Here is a 21260-nt window from a genome sequence, read left to right on the forward strand (position 1 = left end):
AAGGCTTAATCTAAGAACTAAAGTTCAATAAAATTCAAGGTGTCAGGGAGACACCCTCCTCTTAAAGCAGTTTTCAGTGAAAGCCTGAAGGGAAACACCTTATACCATAAGGAATTTCAGCAATTTTGAATTCCTCCCCCCTTTTCTTTCTCTCTGTATCTTTGACCCACCCAGTAACTTCTCTAAGTTTTCCCACAGCATATAAGAATGAGATGTCATCTTTTCTTGTCAGGGGCCAGAAGGGAAATAACACAGACCAAGAGGAAGTAAACCAAAAATTTTAAAAAATCCCTCTTTTTCCCATAAAACCTAAGATAATTTGTAAAAGAGAGGTCTATTCCCTGTTTTAAAGTATGATAATGTTATTTTAAAGCAATAACTCTAGTCAGTTTGATAAAACATAGTTTGTGTTTATAATTTTATAAGTTTTTAATTTATTTATTTTGAAAACCAGGTAAGTACTGTTAAAGATAATATGGTTAGGCTGGTCTTGTTACTAGGTCCTGAGGATAGAAGAATGTTTCTGGGTTTGATTAAAAAAAAAAATAATAAACCATGATGTAATTTTAGATTTCTTTTTTCCCTTTAGATATCATTTGGTCACCATAGCAACACAGTGTTTTACTACCACATATCTATACAGCACAAGGGAAGAGAAGAACAGGCAATTACTTACTGAGTTATTTGGGGGTACAGAATGTGACTAGTGGGATAATTCAAAATTAAATACAGACCTCACTGGGGATCTGTTTTAGCCAGGCAAGCCAATTAAATGGTCTAGTAGTGTCAGCTGAACACAATTTGTAGCCAAATCAACTGTTGACATCATTTGAAATAACGGAAGCAGGGAAGCAACATAGTTCAGTGATTAACAGCATGGACTCTGATGTCAAGTTTTTTCAGTCTAAACCCCATTTCTCCTATTTGATAGCTGTGTGACCTTGGGAAAGTTCCTTAACTTCTCTGTGCCTTAGTTTCTTCATCTCTAAAATGTGGGTACTAATAATAACTCCCACAGAAGGTTATTATACAGATTAAATAACTGAGTGTGCTTAGAATGATGCCTTACACATAGCAAGAACTTTATAAGTATTTGTTAAATGAAGGCAAAATAAAATGTAAATTTGCTAGTTCCTCTCTTTGTGCTGGGTAGAAATAACCAAAAGGATCAAGATTTGAGTGCATGGAAGATTCTTTTAGCCTATAACTCTGGAAGATTCCTTTGAAAACTTCCTGGGAGCCTTCTTGGTAGCTATTCTCAAAGATATGAGATTTGGTGGACAGCCTACCATCCCTAACAGAGAGCTGAAAACAATCACAAGCACTCCTGGTATCAGGGACATGAGAAGGAAGACGATCACACAGCACAAAGAAACAGCATGCTAGCCCACTCAGGCTCCCTCAGCCACAGCCAATTACCTTTGTGAACATGGACACAGAATAAGCAGCTGAAAAAGCATGAAACAGGATTTGATTGTAGTGACATATGAAATCTGGCTGGTGTCAGTTATATTATTTTTTCCCTCTTTCCAGGATTCAAAGAAAAAAAAAATCTGTTTCAGCAGTGAGTGCTTTGTTTTATTCATTATCACTGTATACAATGTCCATCTCATTTTTCTTCAACAGGCAGTTACTGGGGTGAATTATGCATTTTACAGAACTACCTAGGCATCTTTTCTGGATCTGTGACAAATCAAAAGCCCCTAACCAGCATGTAAGCCAAGACAAAATCTCCGAATGGCCTGGAAAACAGAAGGTATCATATCCTCTGAGCCAAATTTCAGCCACGAAACCACGGGGTCTCTAGCACATACCTTCATCTGGACTTGATTTCAGAGACGGTCTCCTTGGGTCGTCTTGGTCAGGATCAGCCCTTGCAGAGGAGTTTGGAGGATGCCATAAACCACCACAGAAGCTTGGAAACACAGTCATATCTGTCCTCTGCCTTCCCCTTGGCTCACAGCCTGCTTCCTGGTAGGAAGACAAGATGACGCCGTGCAGGGTTGACTGTTAAACCATCTTCCCGCCCCCAGCCCCACTCTCCTGGTGCCCCTCCCTTCTCCTTTCCTGGGCTCTGGAATGTGTCACATGGGAAATGGATCATGTGGCTCACGAGGAGAATGTGGCCAGCTTCTCTCTCCCTTCCCCCTCATTTTTCCTTTCAGGAGCACAGAGGCAGAAATCTCCGACCTGATTGGCTCTAGCCAAAAATCTCCATATGAAAAGGGGAAGATTCAACCATCCAAACCTCTAGCCTTCTCCACTTTTTTTATTTCTCATCTGAACATTTTATCCTGGACATGCAGAATTGCTTGGAAGGGAAAGAAAGGATACTTTCTCCCCAGGCCCTCCCTTTCTTTCTTGTCGTTTGTACTCTAAGTTGGCAAGGTGTTCCCTAAGCTCCCTCCGGAGCCACCTTGGCACATCTGACAAAAATCAAGTGTTCAGCACCACGGACAGCATTATACCCCCTCAGCGCTCATTTGTCTATTTCACTCTCGAGTAAATAAAACCATTTAAAAAATATTTCCCTGAGGTTCTGTGTCTAAATATACACCTGGCCATATATAAGTAGGACTCCAACTTCCCCTACTGTCAAGTTACTGTTATTTATAAACAGAAATATAATTTTTACATATCATCAAATGTCTACCTTCCCACCCCCATTCCACCATCCATCCACACCCTTTAAACATGCTCCATGTTTTGGGGGTGGAGAGGAAATTCTCATTACACAGTTTACCATATGCCCATACATCTATGCTCACAGGCACAACCACAGAAATACGTAGGTTTCTTGAGTGTGCATGTTCAGATGTCTTTAGCCCCATCCCTAGGCCTCAGGCAGGGCTGAGTTAAGAGGCAGAAAGCGAGTCTGGTAGGAGCTGTTTTGTGCAGGGTCTTTCCTGCTTCGCTGACGTCCCGGTTGCCATGGTGCTAGGTAACTGCTGAAGGGGATGACTGCGTTCAGAACCAGTCACCATGGGACCCTGCTGACTAAAGAAAGGAAGAGGGAACAGAACTGAATTGCAGAGGAGGGCTTTCAATGAGCATTTTTAGAGCCAAATTTACCTAATGGGCCCCTTCTTTACTGAATTGTTGCTGACCCTAAATCTTGAAAGGATTCTAGGAATTAGTATGGACACTGTGATGATGACTCCCTCCATCTTCCACTGCTTCTTTCCTTAAAAATCTATTTAGGTGCAACAGAATGAAAATGCCAGCTTCACAGAACGACTGTGGTGTGCCATCAGAAAGCAGGGTGGGGGTGAGGGGGTGGGGGGGGTGGAAGAACACAGGAAACATACTTCTCGGATTGCGGCTTCTGGCTTTTATGAGGTCATTCATCTAGATCTAACAGTCTTAAGTGGGAGATACACTAGACCTACACCTGAACTAGGAACAATTGTGAATACTTTATGAGTTTACAGGAGAAAAGATAAATATTGCTTAATGTGACTTGCTGGATTATTTTAAATAAAGATAAATTTGAATAATAAGGTCAATCCCTTGCATAACATTTGGACTATCCCAAGTTAGGAACTGAATCTATACATTTGTCTCTTTAGGCATACACATAACCTGTTTGTTTCTAACTCAGAATTCTAAGCATAGCAATTCTGAATACTGTATTTCTATGGGGAGGGGGGTTCAGGTAGAAATACTGACTTTCAATGTGCAGTAATGCAAATTCTGTTAAGAAAAGAGGTAGCATAGAGAAGCTCCAGTATAATTTCATGAAATTGAAGCTCTTTCCTGGCCTCATGTCCATAGCTTAAGACATGTTTACTTCTTTTATTCTAGGATAAGAATCAAGTTAATTCTAGTTTTTCCATGTAAGGCTCAGAGAAATTCAACTCTGTTAATTCTAACACTGGCCCCTTTCAGAAAATTAGTTTATCAGGAAAGCTGGACATGTATTTGAAGAAATTCTTAAGAGAGTTAGTCAGATGGTGACTTAATATCATCTCTCTTTTCTTAGTGAATAATAAGAATAATAATAACAGCAACAACAGAACCAGCTAATTATTTATCATGAGCCATGATCTCATTTAATCCTCCTATCCAACCAGAGAAAAACTTAACTGTATTTTTCTCATTTATTTAATAGACACCTTGGAGGTTTAGCCTGACTTGGTAAAAGAAATTATTGTATTTTTAATAAAACATTCATCACACTGGTAAAAAAAAAAATATTGGGAGTGGGGTGTGATGTATTATGTTTCTCAGCAAATTACGGTGGCTCAGACAGTAAAGATTCCACCTGCAGTGCAGGAGACCTGAGTTGGATCCCTCGGTCAAGAAGATCCCCTGGAGGAGGGCATGGTAACCCACTCCAGTATTCTTGCCTGGAGAATCCCCATGGACAGAGGAGCCTGGCGGGCTACAGTCCATGGGGTTGCAAAGAGTTGGACACGACTGAGCGACTGAGCACATCCAACCATAAGACAGGTACTGTTATTAACATTCCTGCTTTACAGACAAGGAAACTTAGGGAGAAGTAATATGCCCACAACCATACCACTAGTTAGCATAGGAGCTAGGACTTGGGACTATTTAGTCTGACCCCAGAGCAGGTACTGAATGTACAGAATATACTATTCTATATCATAAATAATGGATTCATTTAAAATAACTTATTAATTTAACATGACTGATGAGATTCAGTACTATAGACCTTTGACAAAAGAAATCAGAAAGACTGCTTTAAATCATTTGAGAGCAAAAAAAGACCAAATTATTCATTCTTTTTAGAATGACTGCACATGTACATCATAGCTTAATGATAAAATAATAATTTCATAAGGAATCATAATCTGAAATATTAATACTATAAAATGCTATGTAATATACTAATTCTATTAAAAATATATTTATAATCACCAAACTTATTCCCAGCCTTTTTGAAAAAACAGTTGTCTTCCATCCAAACCCATAAAATCCCACAAATCCATAATATTTGCGTAACTGGGGTCATATTTTGAAAATAACTTACGTGATTTTTTTTTCCTCCTCTGCCTGCCTGGGCAATCAGTTGGCCTTGGGGATAGAGAATGTGGCACTCTTCAGAGTTACCAAAGTGATGGGAAAAAAAGAAGGAATAAATATTCAGCTTCCAAAATTTAAAACAGGAGTGTACAGCAAGACAATAGGCTTGAAATCCAAGCTACTGTTTTGAAAGCCATTCTCAAAATTCCTTTATTTGTCATCAACCAAATATAGAAGACTTTGCTCAGATTGTCTGGTACCATAGAGTAGGCCTTCAGACTGGAGCAGGCAAACATTTTCCAAAGGGTCCCAGAGTCTGTAGCCAGTTCTATGGGAATTAATTTTTAGATCCTTAACTTCCACAAACTGATCTTCCTGTGAACTGTTGTAGTCGAAATATCATGCTGGTTCTTGATTCCCATCTAGAAGTTTTTCTTCCCTTTTACCACAGACTGGTGAACCTCTCACCCACCTTACCTCAAATCCTACCATGGTGAATTGCTTGGATTTTAAAAAGCCCCTGGTAGCCAAGCAAGGAAACAACTGGAAACATTGAGGATGCTATTGAGATATTAGTTAACTTGAGTTAACACATCCTTTTAAAAAACAAGAGCTCTCCAACTGCTTTAAACAAAGCTGAAAGCAAACCACTATCCAATTGTCCACTGAGAGATTCATTAAAACAGTTCTCTTAAAGGAAAGCTCTATTTACAAAAGAATGCCAGCTAATAAATGCAGAATATAATAGTTAGAACACCATTTTTGCAGGCCCCAGTGTAATAAATGATTCAGGCAAGGACCACAACAGATATTCAAACTATGAGATGAAAAGTTGTTGGGAACAGGTTGTTTGTAGATTATTTATAAACTTTCAATGGTGAGACTGGGAGAAGGGGTCATCATCTTAACCAAGTGACCAAATTTAGCATCACTAGCAATGGTGGGCCACAGTCCATAGGTTCGCAGAGTCGGACGTGACTGAGCACACTTACAATGGGACAACCTGAAATTAGTGTCTAACGTAAAGCAATGTAACCTATCCAACATTACTAATGAGTATTCTTTCTAAAAACATTTATCTGAATATAATCAAACCTCTATACAGTGTGCCTCTCAGGGAGGGGAAAGCAGTAGTTGGAAAAACAAATCAAAGACATTATAAGAAAAAAATCAACCAAATTGAAAATATAGAATATTCTGCAAAAGAACTAGTCTGGACTTATCAGAAGCTCATTGTTTTAAAATAAGAAGGGTGAGCTGTGACAGATTAAAGAGACTAAAGAAAACCAATTGCAAAGCATGTAATTTGATGAGATGCTGACTGAGGAGGGAGAGTTAAAATATATAGTTAAAATATATAAATAGTTAAAATATATATATATAAAATAGCTCTAAAATATTCTGGGGGCAGTTGGGGAAATTTGTCTTGTGATTTGTATTAGATGGTGTCATGAAATCATTATTTCTACTAGGTGTGAGAAAGGAATTGTAGTTAATGGGTGGATTTTCTTATTCTTAGGAGACGTTGAAGAAGTAAGGATGAGGTCAAGATGAATTCAAGTTACCCACATGTGGTTAAACACGAAAACACACGTACATAAATAATCAGAAAGGGAAAGTAACAACGGGCGAATCTAGCTGAAGAGTCTGTGGGTGTTTACTGTACTGTACTTTCAACTCTGTTGTCTGAATGAAAATGGAAATAAATTCTGCTCTGTGGTGGACAAGGACATGCCACACAGAGAGTAAGAGTCTCTCCCTCTAGATCTCAGGTTCAGAGAGAAAGAGATAAAGGAGAATAAAGCAGCCAGTCACTGGACCTGACTCCTTCTAGACCAAAGAAGGATATGAGAGTATTCATTTTCTCTTGGTGACTCTTTCAAATTACTGCAAACAATGGCTTCAAATGACACAAATCTATTGTCTTATGGTATTGTAGGTCAGAAACCCGACATGGGTCTTAGGACTCAGAGTATGGCTGGTGACAGCAGGGCTGTGCTCTCTTCTGGAGGCCACAGAGAGAGAATCTGTTTCCATCCTTGGGCTCGTAACTCCCTGACTCCATCTTCAAAACCAACCATCTTGTATCTCTTTAACCATTACTCCACAGTCACAGAGTAATGGTAACTTTAGCCATTCCAGAGTCACTTGTGACTCTGACTTCAGATTGGAAAGTCACTAGGTTGGATCCACAAGATAATCCAGGATAATCTCCTCTCTCAAGGCCTTAACTTAGTCATATCTACAAAGTCCCTTTTACCCTGGAAGGTAACATGTTCACAGGGTCTGAGTACTAGGGTGAATATCTATAGGTGTCCTAACTCTGCGTACCACAGTAAGTTACCTCCAGGTTGAGAGGAGCACTCAGGGCAAAAGATCTCTGCTTTTGCTCCCCTCTGGAGACAGCTGCCAAGGCCCCTCACACCTCATTCTGAACTTTGCACGGCCATTTGGGCCAATGGCAAATTTTCTACAGTGTACACAGGCATACAGAGCAGCTGACCATCCCAAGCGTTTCCTGTTCCTTTGAAGCATGGATGCTAAACTAACAGCCATGGGCCTGCTGTGGTCAGGTGAACTGACTCGATAGCAAGAGCCAAGGAGAAGCAGTCTCCAAGGGGGAGAGGCTGTTCCTCCCTGGGAGATTTGCCTGAAGCCAAAAATGGGCCATGAATTCATGAGATCCAGGCTTCAGCATCACAGGCCAGCAGGTTCCCCAGTGATCAGGCCAGCAAGGGGCATCATGCAAGAACCCTGCCAGTGCACACACTAGGTCCAGAATGAAGCCAGGGAATACCCCTTACTCGTGAGTCCACAAGGATGTATCTGTTACCCCTCCCCACCCTTCATACAAATGGACGTTATCGTCAGAGAAGATGTCAGGACCTCCTTGGGAAACATTATGAAATAGGACACATTTTTATCCAAAAGCAACCACTTAAATAATGAAATTGATTGAACTATATTTGAGACCGAACTGGACACTTAGTTGGTTTTTCTGTAATCAAACAGTTGGGGTGGCTGTAAAATGTGTCCACAAATTCTTTGATATGCCTCCCTTCAAATGATGACACCTAATAATATTTCTCTTGAACATGGGCCATCCTTACAACCTGTTTCTAGTTAAAATGATGTGGGAGAAGTGATTCTCTGTAGTTCCTGTGGCTAGATCATCGCAAGGACAGTTTCTGCCCGGCTCTCTCCCTCTTGGATTACTCATTCTTGGGGAAGCCAGCCACCATGTCATAAGAACACTAATGCTGTACCGTAAAGAGGTCCACACATGGAAAACTGAGGCCTCTCACCAACCAGGGCCAACCAGCAACAGGGCAGTGAGCCACCCCGATATCAGATCCTCCAGCCCTAGTCAAGCGACTGCAGTCCACACGACATTTTTTGTTGTTGTTCAGCTGGGTCTTCACTGCTGCACATGGGCTTTCCCTAGTTGCAGCAAGGGAGGGCTCATTTCCAGTTGTAGTACAAAGGCTTCTCATCGCGGTGGCTTCTCTTACACAGAGCACAGGCTCTAGGGTGTGTGGGCTTCCTTAGTTGCAGCATACAGGCTTAGTTATTCTACTTTGCAGTGCAAAAGGCAATGGCACTCCACTCTAGTACTCTTGCCTGGAGAATCCCATGGATAGAGGAGCCTGGTAGGCTGCAGTCCATGGGATCGCAACGTGTCAGACACGACTGAGTGACTTCACCTCACTCACTTCATACTTTATCACTGGAGAAGGAAATGACAACCCACTCCAGTATTCTTGCCTGGAGAATCCCATGGATAGAGGAGCCTGGTAGGCTGCAGTCCATGGGATCGCAACGTGTCAGACACGACTGAGTGACTTCACCTCACTCACTTCATACTTTATCACTGGAGAAGGAAATGACAACCCACTCCAGTATTCTTGCCTGGAGAATCCCATGGATGGAGGAGCCTGGTAGGCTGCAGTCCATGGGGTCGCAAAGTGTCAGACACGACTGAGTGACTTCACCTCACCCACTTCATACTTTATCACTGGAGAAGGAAATGGAAACCCACTCCAGTATTCTTGCCTGGAGAATCCCATGGACAGAGGAGGCTGGCTGGTCATAGTCCATGGGGTCACAGAGAGTTGGACACGACTGAAGTGACTAAGCATACATGTATTTTACATTGTGGAATCTTCCTGGACCAGGGATTGAACTCATGTCTCCTGCATTGGCAGGTGGATTCTTATCCACTGTACCACTAGGGAAGTCACAGACAACATCCTGACTGCAACTTTGTGAGATCCCAGGCCAGAACTACCTGGTTAAGCTGTTCCCAAATTCCTCACCCACAAAAATGATAAGATAATGCTTATTATTAAGTTCCTAAGTTTGGGGGAATTTTGTTATGCAATAATAGATAACATACCCACATGAAAACTCTAGAAAACAACAAAGAGAACTACTTTTTCTTGACATATTTAAGCAGTAGTGAGTTAAGTAAGTGTCCCTGCTGCATATATGTGTGTTCCTGTTGTGGTAAATTGTGGTTTTATTAATCCCAAGGGCAGGAGGAAAGAGAGAACACAACTAGCCACGTTAGAGAGCTATCTAAGGGGAAAAAAGAAAGCCACTGGGGTGGAGGTGGATTTATTATAAAGATTCTGAAGAAGAACTGCAGGGAACTCAAGAACAGGAAGTGGCAGTCAGACCAAAAATGGGAGTGAAGTAAGGGACAGAAAGCTGTCAGAGCTGAGACAGCCACCAACTCCATCTCTTTCTCTCTTGAGGCTGCTGCTGCTAAGTGGCTTCAGTCATGTCTGACTCTGTGCGACCCCATAGACAGCAGCCCACCAGGCTCCCCCATCCCTGGGATTCTCCAGGCAAGAACACTGGAGTGGGCTGCCATTTCCTTTTCCAGTGCATGAAAGTGAAAAGTGAAAGGAAGTCGCTCAGTCATGTCCGACTCTTCATGACTCCATGGAGTCTACCTACCAGGCTCCTCTGCCCATGGGATTTTCCAGGCAAGAGTACTGGAGTGGGGTGTCATTGCCTTCTTTGTCTCTTGAGGCTACAAGACCTATTCTCTCCCATTTTCTCTCTCTTAGTTGGCAGCATTCACCTGCTTCTCTTTTGCAATCAGCTTGTTCCGATTACTGATGCACAAATAGTGGGCTCAGCTCTCTGCAAGTTACATGACCTTACAAATTCAATGCTTCTATCTAAATGAACCAGTCTCAAAACAGAACTACAGTATGATGCAGCAAGCCTACCTCTGGGTATTCTGTTGTTGTCTGGTCACTCAGTCGTGTCCGACTCTTTGCAGCTCCATGAACTAGAACCCCTCAGGTTCCTTTGTCTATGGAATTTTCCAGGCAAGAATACTGGAGTGGGCTGCCATGCCCTCCTCCAGGGGATCTTCCTGACCCAGGGATCAAACCGATATCTCCTGTGTTGGCAGGCAGATTCTTTACTATTAGACACCTTTCCAAGTCCACTTCTGGGTATATACCTAAAGGAAATAAAATCACTGTCTAGAAGAGATGTCTGCATTCCCAAGTTCATAGAAGCATTATTCACAATAGCCAAGATATGTGGAAACAATGTGTCTGTTGACAGATGAATGAGTAAAGGAAATATGATATACAAATACCCTCCCCCCTCACACCCACACACACTGGAGTATTATTCAACCTTAGAAAATTCTGCCATTTGTGACAACATGGATGAACCTTACATTAAGTGAAATAAGCCAGACACAGGAAGACAGATACTGCAGGATCTCATTCATATGTGGAAACTAAAAAAGTTAAATTCATAGTAACAGAGAGTAGAATAGTGGTTACACGGCTGCGGGATTTCACTACAGGGAGAGAGATACTGGTCAAGGGTACAAAGTTTCAATTATAAGATAAACAAGTTTTTGAGACCTTATGTACACACAGCATGTTGACTACAGTTAATAACAGTGTATACTTGAAGTTTACTGAGAGAGATTTCAAGTGTTCTCACCACACATGCAAAAATGGTAACTATGTGAGATGGGGTATTATTTAGCTTGACTGTGGTCATCACAATGCACATCACAATGTATATATATCACATCACATTGTATACCTTAAAGATACACAACTTTTATTTGTCAGTCATACTTCCATAAAGCTGGGGAGAAAACATATGATCCAGTCTCTCAATATTCTGATCCAAATTCTTAGGAGGCAGTCAGTTTGACTCAGCTCAAGGAGACCAAGATCAAACTAGTCAATTCTAAAGGAAATCAACCCTGAACATCCATTGGAAGGACTGATGCTGAAGCTCCAATACTTTGGCCACCTGATGCAAAGAGCCGACTCACTGGAAAAAGACCCTGATGCTGGGTAAGACTCAGGGAAGGAGAAGAAGGCAATGGAGGATGAGATGGTTGGATGGCATCACTGACTCAATGGACATGAGTTTGAGCAAACTCCAGGAGATAGTGAAGGACAGGGAAGCCTGGCATGCTGTAGCTCATGGGGTTGCAAAGAGTCAGACACGACTGAGCGACTCAACAACAAAGTCAGATATAAAGTGGATCAAATCAGCTGGAGGCACTGGGATGCAGCAGAGTTCTTGTGCTTCTCCCTCAACACGCTCTAACAGATTTGGCAAATATTATAAAAAGGAAGGACAAGGAAAGGGAGGAAGCGGCTGACAGAGGAAATGACGGACATCTTAGTGTGTATTTTTTTTAATTCCATGAACTCTCCACTGCCGAGCCTGCCAATAACCACAATATCCTGGCATCAATAACAGCAGTAGTAAGGTGGTTTCAACTTCTGAATTACTTATATCCCTAGAAACCTACAAGAAAGTACCCTTTCTCTTAGAAATTCAAATTCGTGACCCACACATGCCATCCCGCCCTGTCCAAGTGATTCTCTACTCACTGAAAGGCTACAAAAACAGCCTCGATTCTCACTATTCTCATTTGAAAGTACCGACAGCACGACTTGTGTCGTCAGAGCAGTGGTTCTCAACCCTGGCAGCAAAATGAGGAGCTTTAACAAAATACTGATATCTGGGTTCCACTTCCAGAGATTCTGATTGAATTGTCGAAGGTGAAGCCTGGGCACTAGGACTTTCTAAAGCTCCCTAGATGATTCTAATGTGCAGGCAAGGTAAAGAATCTAGCCTAAGGTTCTCTGAATACAGATGCTACATTGAGCATGCACATTTTGGTGAGGAGATGGCAGGCATAAATGGTGAGAAGCTCAAGGCAGACACTCTTATTTATTAAATATATACTATAAGTTATGCTAGTAACTCATGCAGTTGTCAACAACATCTTGTTTCATTTTACAGTCATCCTATGAAGAAGACACTACTGTTCTAATTTGACATAGAGGAAAACCGAGGCTCAGAGAGGTCACACAGAGAGACTGTCATACCTTAGCATCAAACTCCAGGTCTGATTCTCAATTCTATACCCTTTCTGTGACACCATACTGAGAGGTCACACCTCTTACCATTGGATCCTACTCCCTAAAACCAAAATACGAAGGCATCAATGCAGAAACCCTATTCTATTGCATGCGTGTATTTTTTTTTCTGGAACATTTTCATGAATAACACAAATGTGGCCCAGTTACTAGGTTACACTAGTGTTAATTGCACAGTCATGTCTAACTCTTTGTCACCCCATGGACAGTAGCCTGCCAGGCTCCTTTGTCCATGGACTTCTCCAGGCAAGAATACTGGAGTGGGCTGCCATTTCTTAGGCTATACTGTAGGCTGCCAAAATGAAGTGAACTTGCTCTGGGGAGAACTTCTTGATAGGGGACTACCAGGACTGGACCTTTCTTAATGAAGCATTTCCATTCTATTGATTGATACCTGGATCCTTCTCCTTCACTGCTAACTTAAGTCCTGTGGCTTTCTATACTGAGTTTTTCTTACAGATGAAGCTATATTGCTTACCTACAAGCAATTCCTTTGCTGGTCGACTAAAATCATGTATTGCATTGTTCCTCTGCCTTGTACTCCAGACAGTACATAAAAAATCAAAATATATTCAAAATCAAAAGTTGACTAGAGATTGCTGCCAATATCAAAATGGACTCTCATACCAAATGACTCTGGGAGGCTAAAAGCAGAAAGTATGTACTTTTGTAACAAGCTGGTGTCTTGATAGCTCAGTTCCACCACTCCACTCCATGAAATCCACACTGCATCCTGCCTGAGGTGTGGCTGAAGGGACCCACAGGGCGAGGACACTTCAGGTGTGGGTAGTACCTTTCAGACACTTCAGGAAGAAACTGAATGCTCGCGCAGGTGTCCCACGTATCCTGAGAGAGAAAGAGGTCACATTAGTCAGTTCTCCCAAGATGCTTCCAGAATTCCTGACTCCTCTACTTCCTCATCCCAACCTCAGTCCTTGCTTAGGACTCTGGCTTTTAGAATCCTCCTTGTCCCACTCACTTAGGGACTCCCCAGTTTCCACCGTACTCAAGAAGAACTAAATATGGGGGCATTTCTGTCTTTCTGTTTACAAACACTAACATCTTCACACTATCTGATGGGAAACGTTCTCTACTGCAGGAGTTCCCAACCTTCAGGCTCTAATGCCGGATGATCTCAGGTGGAGCTGATGCCATCATGATAGAAATAAAGTTCACAATAAATGTAACGAGCTTGACTCATCCTGAAACCATCCCCTGTCCCCCACCCACTATGGAATAACTGTCTTCCACAAAACTAGTGCCTGGTGCAAAAAAAAAATAGTAGTGTTGGGGAACACTACTCTACTACCAAGAGCCCTGTTTTCCTAGTTTTCCCTCTCCACTGGGCTGTGTAGTTTCTGCCTTCCTTCACCGCTTCTATTTTCCCATCTTCTCCTTCCCTCTGTATTACCTTACTTCACAATCCCTCTTGGTCTCCAGGAAAAAAAAAAAAGTTTTCACGGTCCTTAAAAATGTATTCGCTCCCAGGGTTATCTTTCCAAATACAGAAAGCCCATCACTCTGGTTTTAAAGCCTGAACGGCCCTCCCATGTCCACTCCTTTACTACTCGATTCGCTGAATTCTCAGAGAATTCACGGCAGACACACAGTAAGGAAAAGAGGGACGACCGTACAAGCATGTGGAGTAGTTACTGCAAAATCTCGAAGAATCTAGTGTTGTGTGCTTGAATCCATCGCGTCAACGTGGATTATCCTCCGACCTTTCTCGACCTCTCAAGCCTAACTAGCTTGACTGTTATTTACCATAAAGTTTCAAAATGTTTTCGCGCTTAAAAGAAAAAAAAAAGTCAGGCGCACGCGCAACCGCACACAGTTGTGGGGGGCGGGGGTTGCTGTTCGCGCAGGCAAATCTCGCGATGTTTGAGCCAGACCGGAGAGTAGCGTTTTTTTAATGGTGTTGTGAGGCTTTTCCCCCCTCCCCTCCACCAGGTGCAGTGATTTAATGTTGTAATCAAGTTAAAAATATCAAGACTCCACGGCAAGAACAAACGAGGCTAGAAATAGGCAACACGCCAGCGGCTGTTTTCCCTTCTAGGAAGGGCTTCTTGCGACGCCTCGAAGGCCCCACAAGTTCCTCAGAAACACAAGTCAGAAGTATATAAAAACAGAAGCAGCCAACCACTGTATCACCTTAGAGCGGTGTGGAGATTCTTGTTTTTCCACTTTTTACTGTACAAAAAATCCCATTGGCTGCTGGCAAACCAGGCTACACGCCTGTCGCCACTGCGCCTGCGCTAGGCTTTGTTTACTACCTCGGACGGCCGCTGGGTCCCGCCTCAAGAGTCTGGCGTGTAAGGGAATGTTCTGGGGTGTAGTTGTAAGCCGGGGACACGGATGGGAGGTTGATACTAGGACAGGTTAAGTGTAAGCCTGAAACCAGGGAAAATACGAGCGGGAATGAAAGCTCTTAAACACTCAGAAACCGTTGTCTTGTCAGATCTGTCGAACTGAAGGTAATGAAGGTGATAGCGCCACTCTTAAATAACTAAGAAGTGGTAAGCAGCAACTCGAACCCCCAAAGCGGAGGTGGAATTTAGGAACTTGTTAAAAATATGGACTCTGAAATGGAAAAGATGCAAATAACCCTAACGCTTAAGCCCATCTTACTTAAATTTCGAGCAATACCTCCATGGTTAAGAATGTCTCTTGCAGCAGAGTCAAGAAGGCAGCCATGCAAATTTTGAAACTAAAAACTGGCGGCTCTAGAAGCAATAGCCAGAAAAAGCACCAACCAACAAGCAAATTTTTAAAAATGGCTTTAAGTTCCCTTCAGAATCAGTTTCAAATGGATTAGAAGGCTATGATACAAGATGAGAAGATCTGGTGAAACTTTGATTATATTATAGATATGACTAGATCCGTTTGAAAATAAGGCAATGATTTTTGATGGAAGAGTTTCTAATGATGCATTTTAATGTGCTGTAAACTCCTTCAGTTGCTGGTAGATTCAGCTAAACCTAGATCTGTATCTTTGAGTTGTATAATAGCATCTGTATCTTTGATGTTTACAATTTGGACGTTTTATTGGACTATTTGTTAGGTTTCAAATAATGAATTTGAAGACCTTAATTTGTAATAGAAGAAACTTTCTACAAAAGGAAGATGAGATTTTTAGGTCGCATGAAATTAAGTAAGGGAAAAGTATGTACATGTGTGCAAACGGGGCCAAATTTTCAAGGCTCTGGGCACTTCCACCATGGTTCTCAGACTTAACGTTAAAAAATTAACCTCTAGATTTTTCTCTTTATGTTTGATATGATAGTAAAATGCAGTAAATGTAGCAAGTTGGATACTTACTTTTAAGGCAACAATTGGTACCAAAGTCAGAAGGAACTTAAAGTCCTGCTCCATTATCTAGGGTTGCACTCATTTGGTTGAGGTAAGGTGATAGCCAGTTTTCTAAGCAGGACTGAATTGACGTTTTTTTCGTGAAGGAAAAGAAATGTAGATAAGCTGAATTGATTCTTTGTTCACTTATTAAGGTGATTAAGACTGACCCATAAACACTGCTTACTTTGTCAAGGCAGTCAACAACTGTAAAAGAACTGAATGCTTTTATTGCACATGATGAGATGGTGCTAATGGAAACAGAGAATGGAAATTGGATGAAGAGTTGATACAGAGCTACCAATCCTTTGAGACTACTGGTGTATTTACATGTGATGAAAATGTTAGTGTAAGACCAGTAACTGGTCAAATAAAACTTTTACCTTTGTTCACTGAAAAAAAATCTTTTAATGAGTAAAAGAAACTCACCAGGAATTGGTTACCCATTCAGTCTGTCATGCAACTCAGGAAATAGATTTCCAGAATTTCCACGATCAGTAGCTAAAAACATTATCCATGGAAAAAAAATAGCTATCCATATTATTTATTTAGCAGCATTCTGAGCATGCTCTCCTGTAATTACCTTGACGTTGTAAGGCAGTGAAAAAACTGCTGCCTTTTGTAGTCACATATTTATGTAAACGTGGGTTCTTGAATTATTGTGACCCCAACATAAGGAACTGCTGAACAAGGAATCTTCTATGCATTCCCAATTACCCCAAATTTGTTGAATCAATACAATATAATCTTACTTATTGCTTCCCTTGTGGCTCAGCTGGTAAGGAATCCGCCTGCAATGCAGGAGACCTGGGTTCGATTCCTGGGTTGCGAAGATCCCCTGGAGAAGGGAACAGCTACCCACTCCAGTATTCTGGCCTGGAGAATTCCATGAACAAGAGAGTCCACGGGGCAGCAAAGAGTCGGACACGACTGAGCGACTTTCACTTTCAGTCTTATTAACTGAGTGATAGAACTTTTTTCATGACATAATTTTAAAGATTTTAGACGTATTAAACGCTACAGCCAAATCGCAGTGTGTGTGCACTGCAGTCCCCTTCATTGGTGAACAAGGGGCTGCCAGAGAGCTGTGCTGCTGCTCCTAGCCCTGTGCTCTTTCCAGTGTCGGGAGTGATTCTAGTACACTGGTCACACCTGAAGAAAGAATATTGCAGTCAGATGGAAGGGAATCGTTAGCAAGGGCGGGGGCGGGGGGGGGCATATGGGAGAAAAAAGGGTGAACTTTGGTTGTGAATATTTAGCAGTGCCCATTAAGGACATCTCTGCTACAATACTCTTGCGACAACTAGAGAACTCCACCCTAGGCTCTCTGCCATCCTCATCTTTGCCCGGCTGGCTTCTTTATTTGCATTTACATCTCCTTTCTGTTCTGCCATCCTCAACTCAGTAGTCTTCTGTCACAGTCTCTGGAGAAGGCAATGGCACCCCACTCCAGTACTCTTGCCTGGAAAATCCCATGGACGGAGGAGCCTGGTAGGCTGCAGGCCATGGGGTCGCTAAGAGTCGGACACGACTGAGCGACTTCACTTTCACTTTTTCACTTTCATGCATTGGAGAAGGAAATGGCAACCCACTCCAGTGTTCTTGCCTGGAGAATCCCAGGGACGGCGGAGCCTGGTGGGCTGCCGTCTATGGGGTCGCACAGAGTCGGACACGACTGAAGCGACTCAGCAGCAGCAGCAGCAGTCACAGTCTCAGGATGGCTGCCATAGCACCAAACATCATGTTCTCATATGAAATGTTCAAAGAGAAAGGAAGGGATAGAGGGAGGGGAAAAAAAAGAGGAAAATGCTTTCTCTTTGTGTCCTCCCTTATCAGGGTGAAAAATCTTTCCCATATGACTTAACAGACTTCCCCTCACATCTCATTGCTCAGAACTATGTCATATGACTACCTCTAGCTGGGAGGAAGGGTAGGGAAGTATGTATATACAGAAAAAAAAAAAAAAAAAAAAAGTATTTTTTTTAAACAGCACACTAGAAATAACAGGACTTACAGAAAATACAAGCTTGGAACAGACCACTCAAAACCTATGCAGTTTTGTTACCTGAGGACCATAAAAGTTACTAGACTAATGAAAAATACCAGCACAATTAAATCTCCTCTGGTGTTCTCAACATCACAGTAATCTTTTAGAGCTCTATTGTCTGTTTTGTCTATGTGAGGCTCTTGAGCGTTTTTTAAGTTTTTTTTTTAATGTGCACCATTTTTTAAGCCTTTAGTGAATTTGTTATAATATTGCATCTGTTGTTTATGTTCTGGTTTTTTGGCTTCAAGACATGTGGGATCTTACCTCTCCAACCAGGAATCAAACCTGCACCTGCTGTATTGGAAAGTGAAGTCTTAACCACTGGACCACCAGGGAAGTTCCACTCTTGAGCATTTAAATGTACCAATCCAAATTGAGATGTGATGTAAGTGTAAGATACACACCAAATTTCAAAAACTTCAGTTCAGTTCAGTTGCTGTGAACGACTCTCTTCAGCCGTGACTGAAGAGTCACGTGACTGACTCTTCAGTCAGCCGTGTCCGACTCTTTGCGACCGCATGAAGTGGAGCGTGCCAGGCCTCCCTGTCCATCACCAACTCCTGGAGTTCACTCAAACTCACATCTATCGAGTTGGTGATGCCATCCAGCCATCTCATTCTCTGTAGTCCCCTTTTCCTCCTGCCTCCAATCCCTCCCAGCGTCAGTCTTTTCCAATGAGTCAACCCTTCGCATGAGGTGGCCCAAGTATTGGAGTTTCAGCTTTAGCATCAGTCCTTCCAAAGAACACCCAGGACTGATCTCCTTCAGAATGGACTGGTTGGATCTCCTTGCAGTCCAAGGGACTCTCAAGAGGCTTCTCCAACACCACAGTTCAAAAGCATCAATTCTTTGGCACTCAGCTTTCTTCACAGTCCAACTCTCACATCCATACATGACCACTGGAAAAACCATAGCCTTGACTAGACGGACCTTTGTTGGCAAAGTAATGTCTCTGCTTTTCAATATGCTATCTAGGTTGGTCATAACTTTCCTTCCAAGGAGTAAGCGTCTTTTAATTTCATAGCTGCAGTCACCATCTGCAGTGATTTTGGAGCCAAAAAAATAAAGTCTGACACTGTTTCCACTGTTTCCCCATCTATTTCCCATGAAGTGATGGGACCAGATGCCATGATCTTCGTTTTCTGAATGTTGAGCTTTAAGCCAACTTTTTCACTCTCCTCTTTCACTTTCATCAAGAGGCTTTTTAGTTCCTCTTCACTTTCTGCCGTAAGGATGGTGTCATCTGCATATCTGAGGTTATTGATATTTCTCCCAGCAGTCTTGATTCCAGCTTGTGCTCTTCCAGTCCAGCATTCCTCATGATGTACTCTGCATATAAGTTAAATAAGCAGGGTGACAATATACAGCTTTGACATACTCCTTTTCCTATTTGGAACCAGTCTGTTGTTCCATGTGCAGTTCTAACTGTTGCTTCCTGACCTGCATACAGATTTCTCAAGAGGCAGGTCAGGTGGTCTGGTATTCCCATCTCTCTCAGAATTTTCCACAGTTTATTGTGATCCACACAGTCAAAGGCTTTGGCATAGTCAATAAAGCAGAAGTAGATGTTTTTCTGGAACTCTCTTCCTTTTTTGATGATCCAGCGGATGTTGGCAATTTGATCTCTGGTTCCTCTGCCTTTTCTAAAACCAGCTTGAACATCTGGAAGTTCACGGTTCATGTATTGCTGAAGCCTGGCTTGGAGAATTTTGAGCATTACTTTACTAGCGTGTGAGATGAGGGCAATTTTGCAGTAGTTTGAGCATTCTTTGGCATTGGAATGAAAACTGACCTTTTCCAGTCCTGTAGCCACTGCTGAGTTTTCCAAATTTGCTATGAAAAAATAATGTTGAATATCTCATTAATAATTTTTATATTGATTATATGTTGAAATAGTTCACCTGTTTCTTTTTACTTTACTTTTTGAAAATATAGCTACTTGAAAGTTTAAAATTGCACATGTTTCTCATATTTCTGCCAGACAGTGCTGCTTTAGAACCTTTAACCCTGGGACATGTGCTTTCCCCTTGGACATATAGGTCATTGAGGACATTTGATTCCAATTGAAAGCAGTTGCATTGAAATTAAAAGTCTGCTCCAGTGTCTCATGCTCTTGGATTGAAAGAATTAATATTGTTAAGAATGACCATACTAGCCAAAGCAATCTGCAGATTTAATGTGGTTCCCTATCAAGTTATCCATGACATTTTTCACAGAACTAGAACAAATAATTTCAAAATTTACATGAAACCATAAAAGACCCAGACTTGCCAAAGCAATCCTGAGGAAAAAGAAAGCCATATGTTTATATCTGAAGTCAAGGTGAATATGTCATGGAGGCAGTGTATATATGTCTATGTGTGTTTAGAGGGATGGGGGTGTGTCTTTCTGAAGAGTAGTTTAGTGGAAAAGGATCAGGCTTGGATTATTTTTCACCAATTGCATGTGACCAGAGACAAATTACCTTTTATCTTTTTAAAAATATGTATTTATTTACTTATTTGGCTGGGCCGGGTCTTAAATGTTGCACACCAGATCTTGTAGTATGTGGGATCTAGTTCCCAGACTAGGGATTAAACCCCGGGCCCCCTGCATTGGGAGCGCAGAGTTTTAGCCACTGGACCACCAGGGAAGTCCCCACCTTTTTCCTTCATTTCTACTTACTCACTTGTTAAGGATTATAATACTTACTTTGACCGCGCAATTATTAAAAACACTCTGCTGTGATAAACTACATTAATGTTAAATTCAAATTATGTGAGTAATGTATGAAAATGATCTGAAAACGTTCAATAGGTAGAGTCTATGCAGATTTACAGTTCAGTTAAATTTGGTGGGGTTAAAACTCTTCTGTATGCATTTAGAAACGTAGGCTGTAAGTATGGTTATGGTCTGGAATATTTGCCAGATTGGGGCCGAGAGTTCTGGCGTTGTGCTGCCCTCCTGTGCTGTTTAAACAGCTCAGCAGGTCAGTTACATTCCTGCTTCATGAATGCTCTGCGGGGGAATTCTTATTACTTACCCTCTTCTGTCCTCATGTGGTGACAGAGGGCCTAACTATTCTGGATGTTTCTGTTTCTTTGGTGAAGGAAGCCAGATGGAAAACCACCCTGAAACATTTAGGTCAGAAAATCAAATCCCAGGTTAAGGAAAAAGGCAACAAATTGCAAATTGCATTAGATACTAGAGATGTAATTGGTTCACTGATACAGGAAGATCTTAAGCAGATTATTGAGGTTCGGAGAAAAATACCATTATGACAATGTCAGAAAAGGCTTTTTGTCAAGAACAGAAACACAACTCAATGTCCTTTTATTATGCTAAGAATTTACAATAAAGCGATGGTTTTCTAAGCAGAACATTAGCCCGGTGAAATATGAGATTCACAAGCACAGCTCATTCAGTGCTAATTCTCTTAGCACAGCCTCCAA

General features: G+C 41.8%; 1 protein-coding gene across 24 annotated transcripts in view; it reads right to left on the reverse strand.

Annotated features, from left to right (window-relative positions):
- The window catches only part of GPR19 (G protein-coupled receptor 19), a 35023-nt gene extending 20720 nt beyond the window's left edge, over window positions 1–14303 (reverse strand). For 2 of the 24 annotated variants that reach the window (XM_055570630.1, XM_055570438.1), the window contains exons 1-3: window positions 10230–10468; window positions 4997–5064; window positions 1815–1971 (exon numbers count right to left, since the gene is read on the reverse strand). Coding sequence is in view for 1 of the 24 variants with exons in the window: in XM_055570430.1 (XP_055426405.1) it covers window positions 13228–13280; window positions 14069–14074 (59 nt within the window). In the remaining 23 variants the exon portion in view is untranslated. Of the gene's footprint in view, window positions 1–1814; window positions 1972–2780; window positions 2998–4996; window positions 5065–10229; window positions 10469–12912; window positions 13281–13845 lie in introns of those variants that run through there. The other 22 variants (XR_008711321.1, XM_055570547.1, XM_055570506.1 and 19 more) reach the window with 22 other exon arrangements.
- Between the last annotated feature and the right edge of the window lie 6957 nt (window positions 14304–21260).

This window comes from Bubalus kerabau, chromosome 1 (assembly GCF_029407905.1).
Source record: "Bubalus kerabau isolate K-KA32 ecotype Philippines breed swamp buffalo chromosome 1, PCC_UOA_SB_1v2, whole genome shotgun sequence".
Lineage (NCBI taxonomy): Eukaryota > Metazoa > Chordata > Mammalia > Artiodactyla > Bovidae > Bubalus > Bubalus kerabau.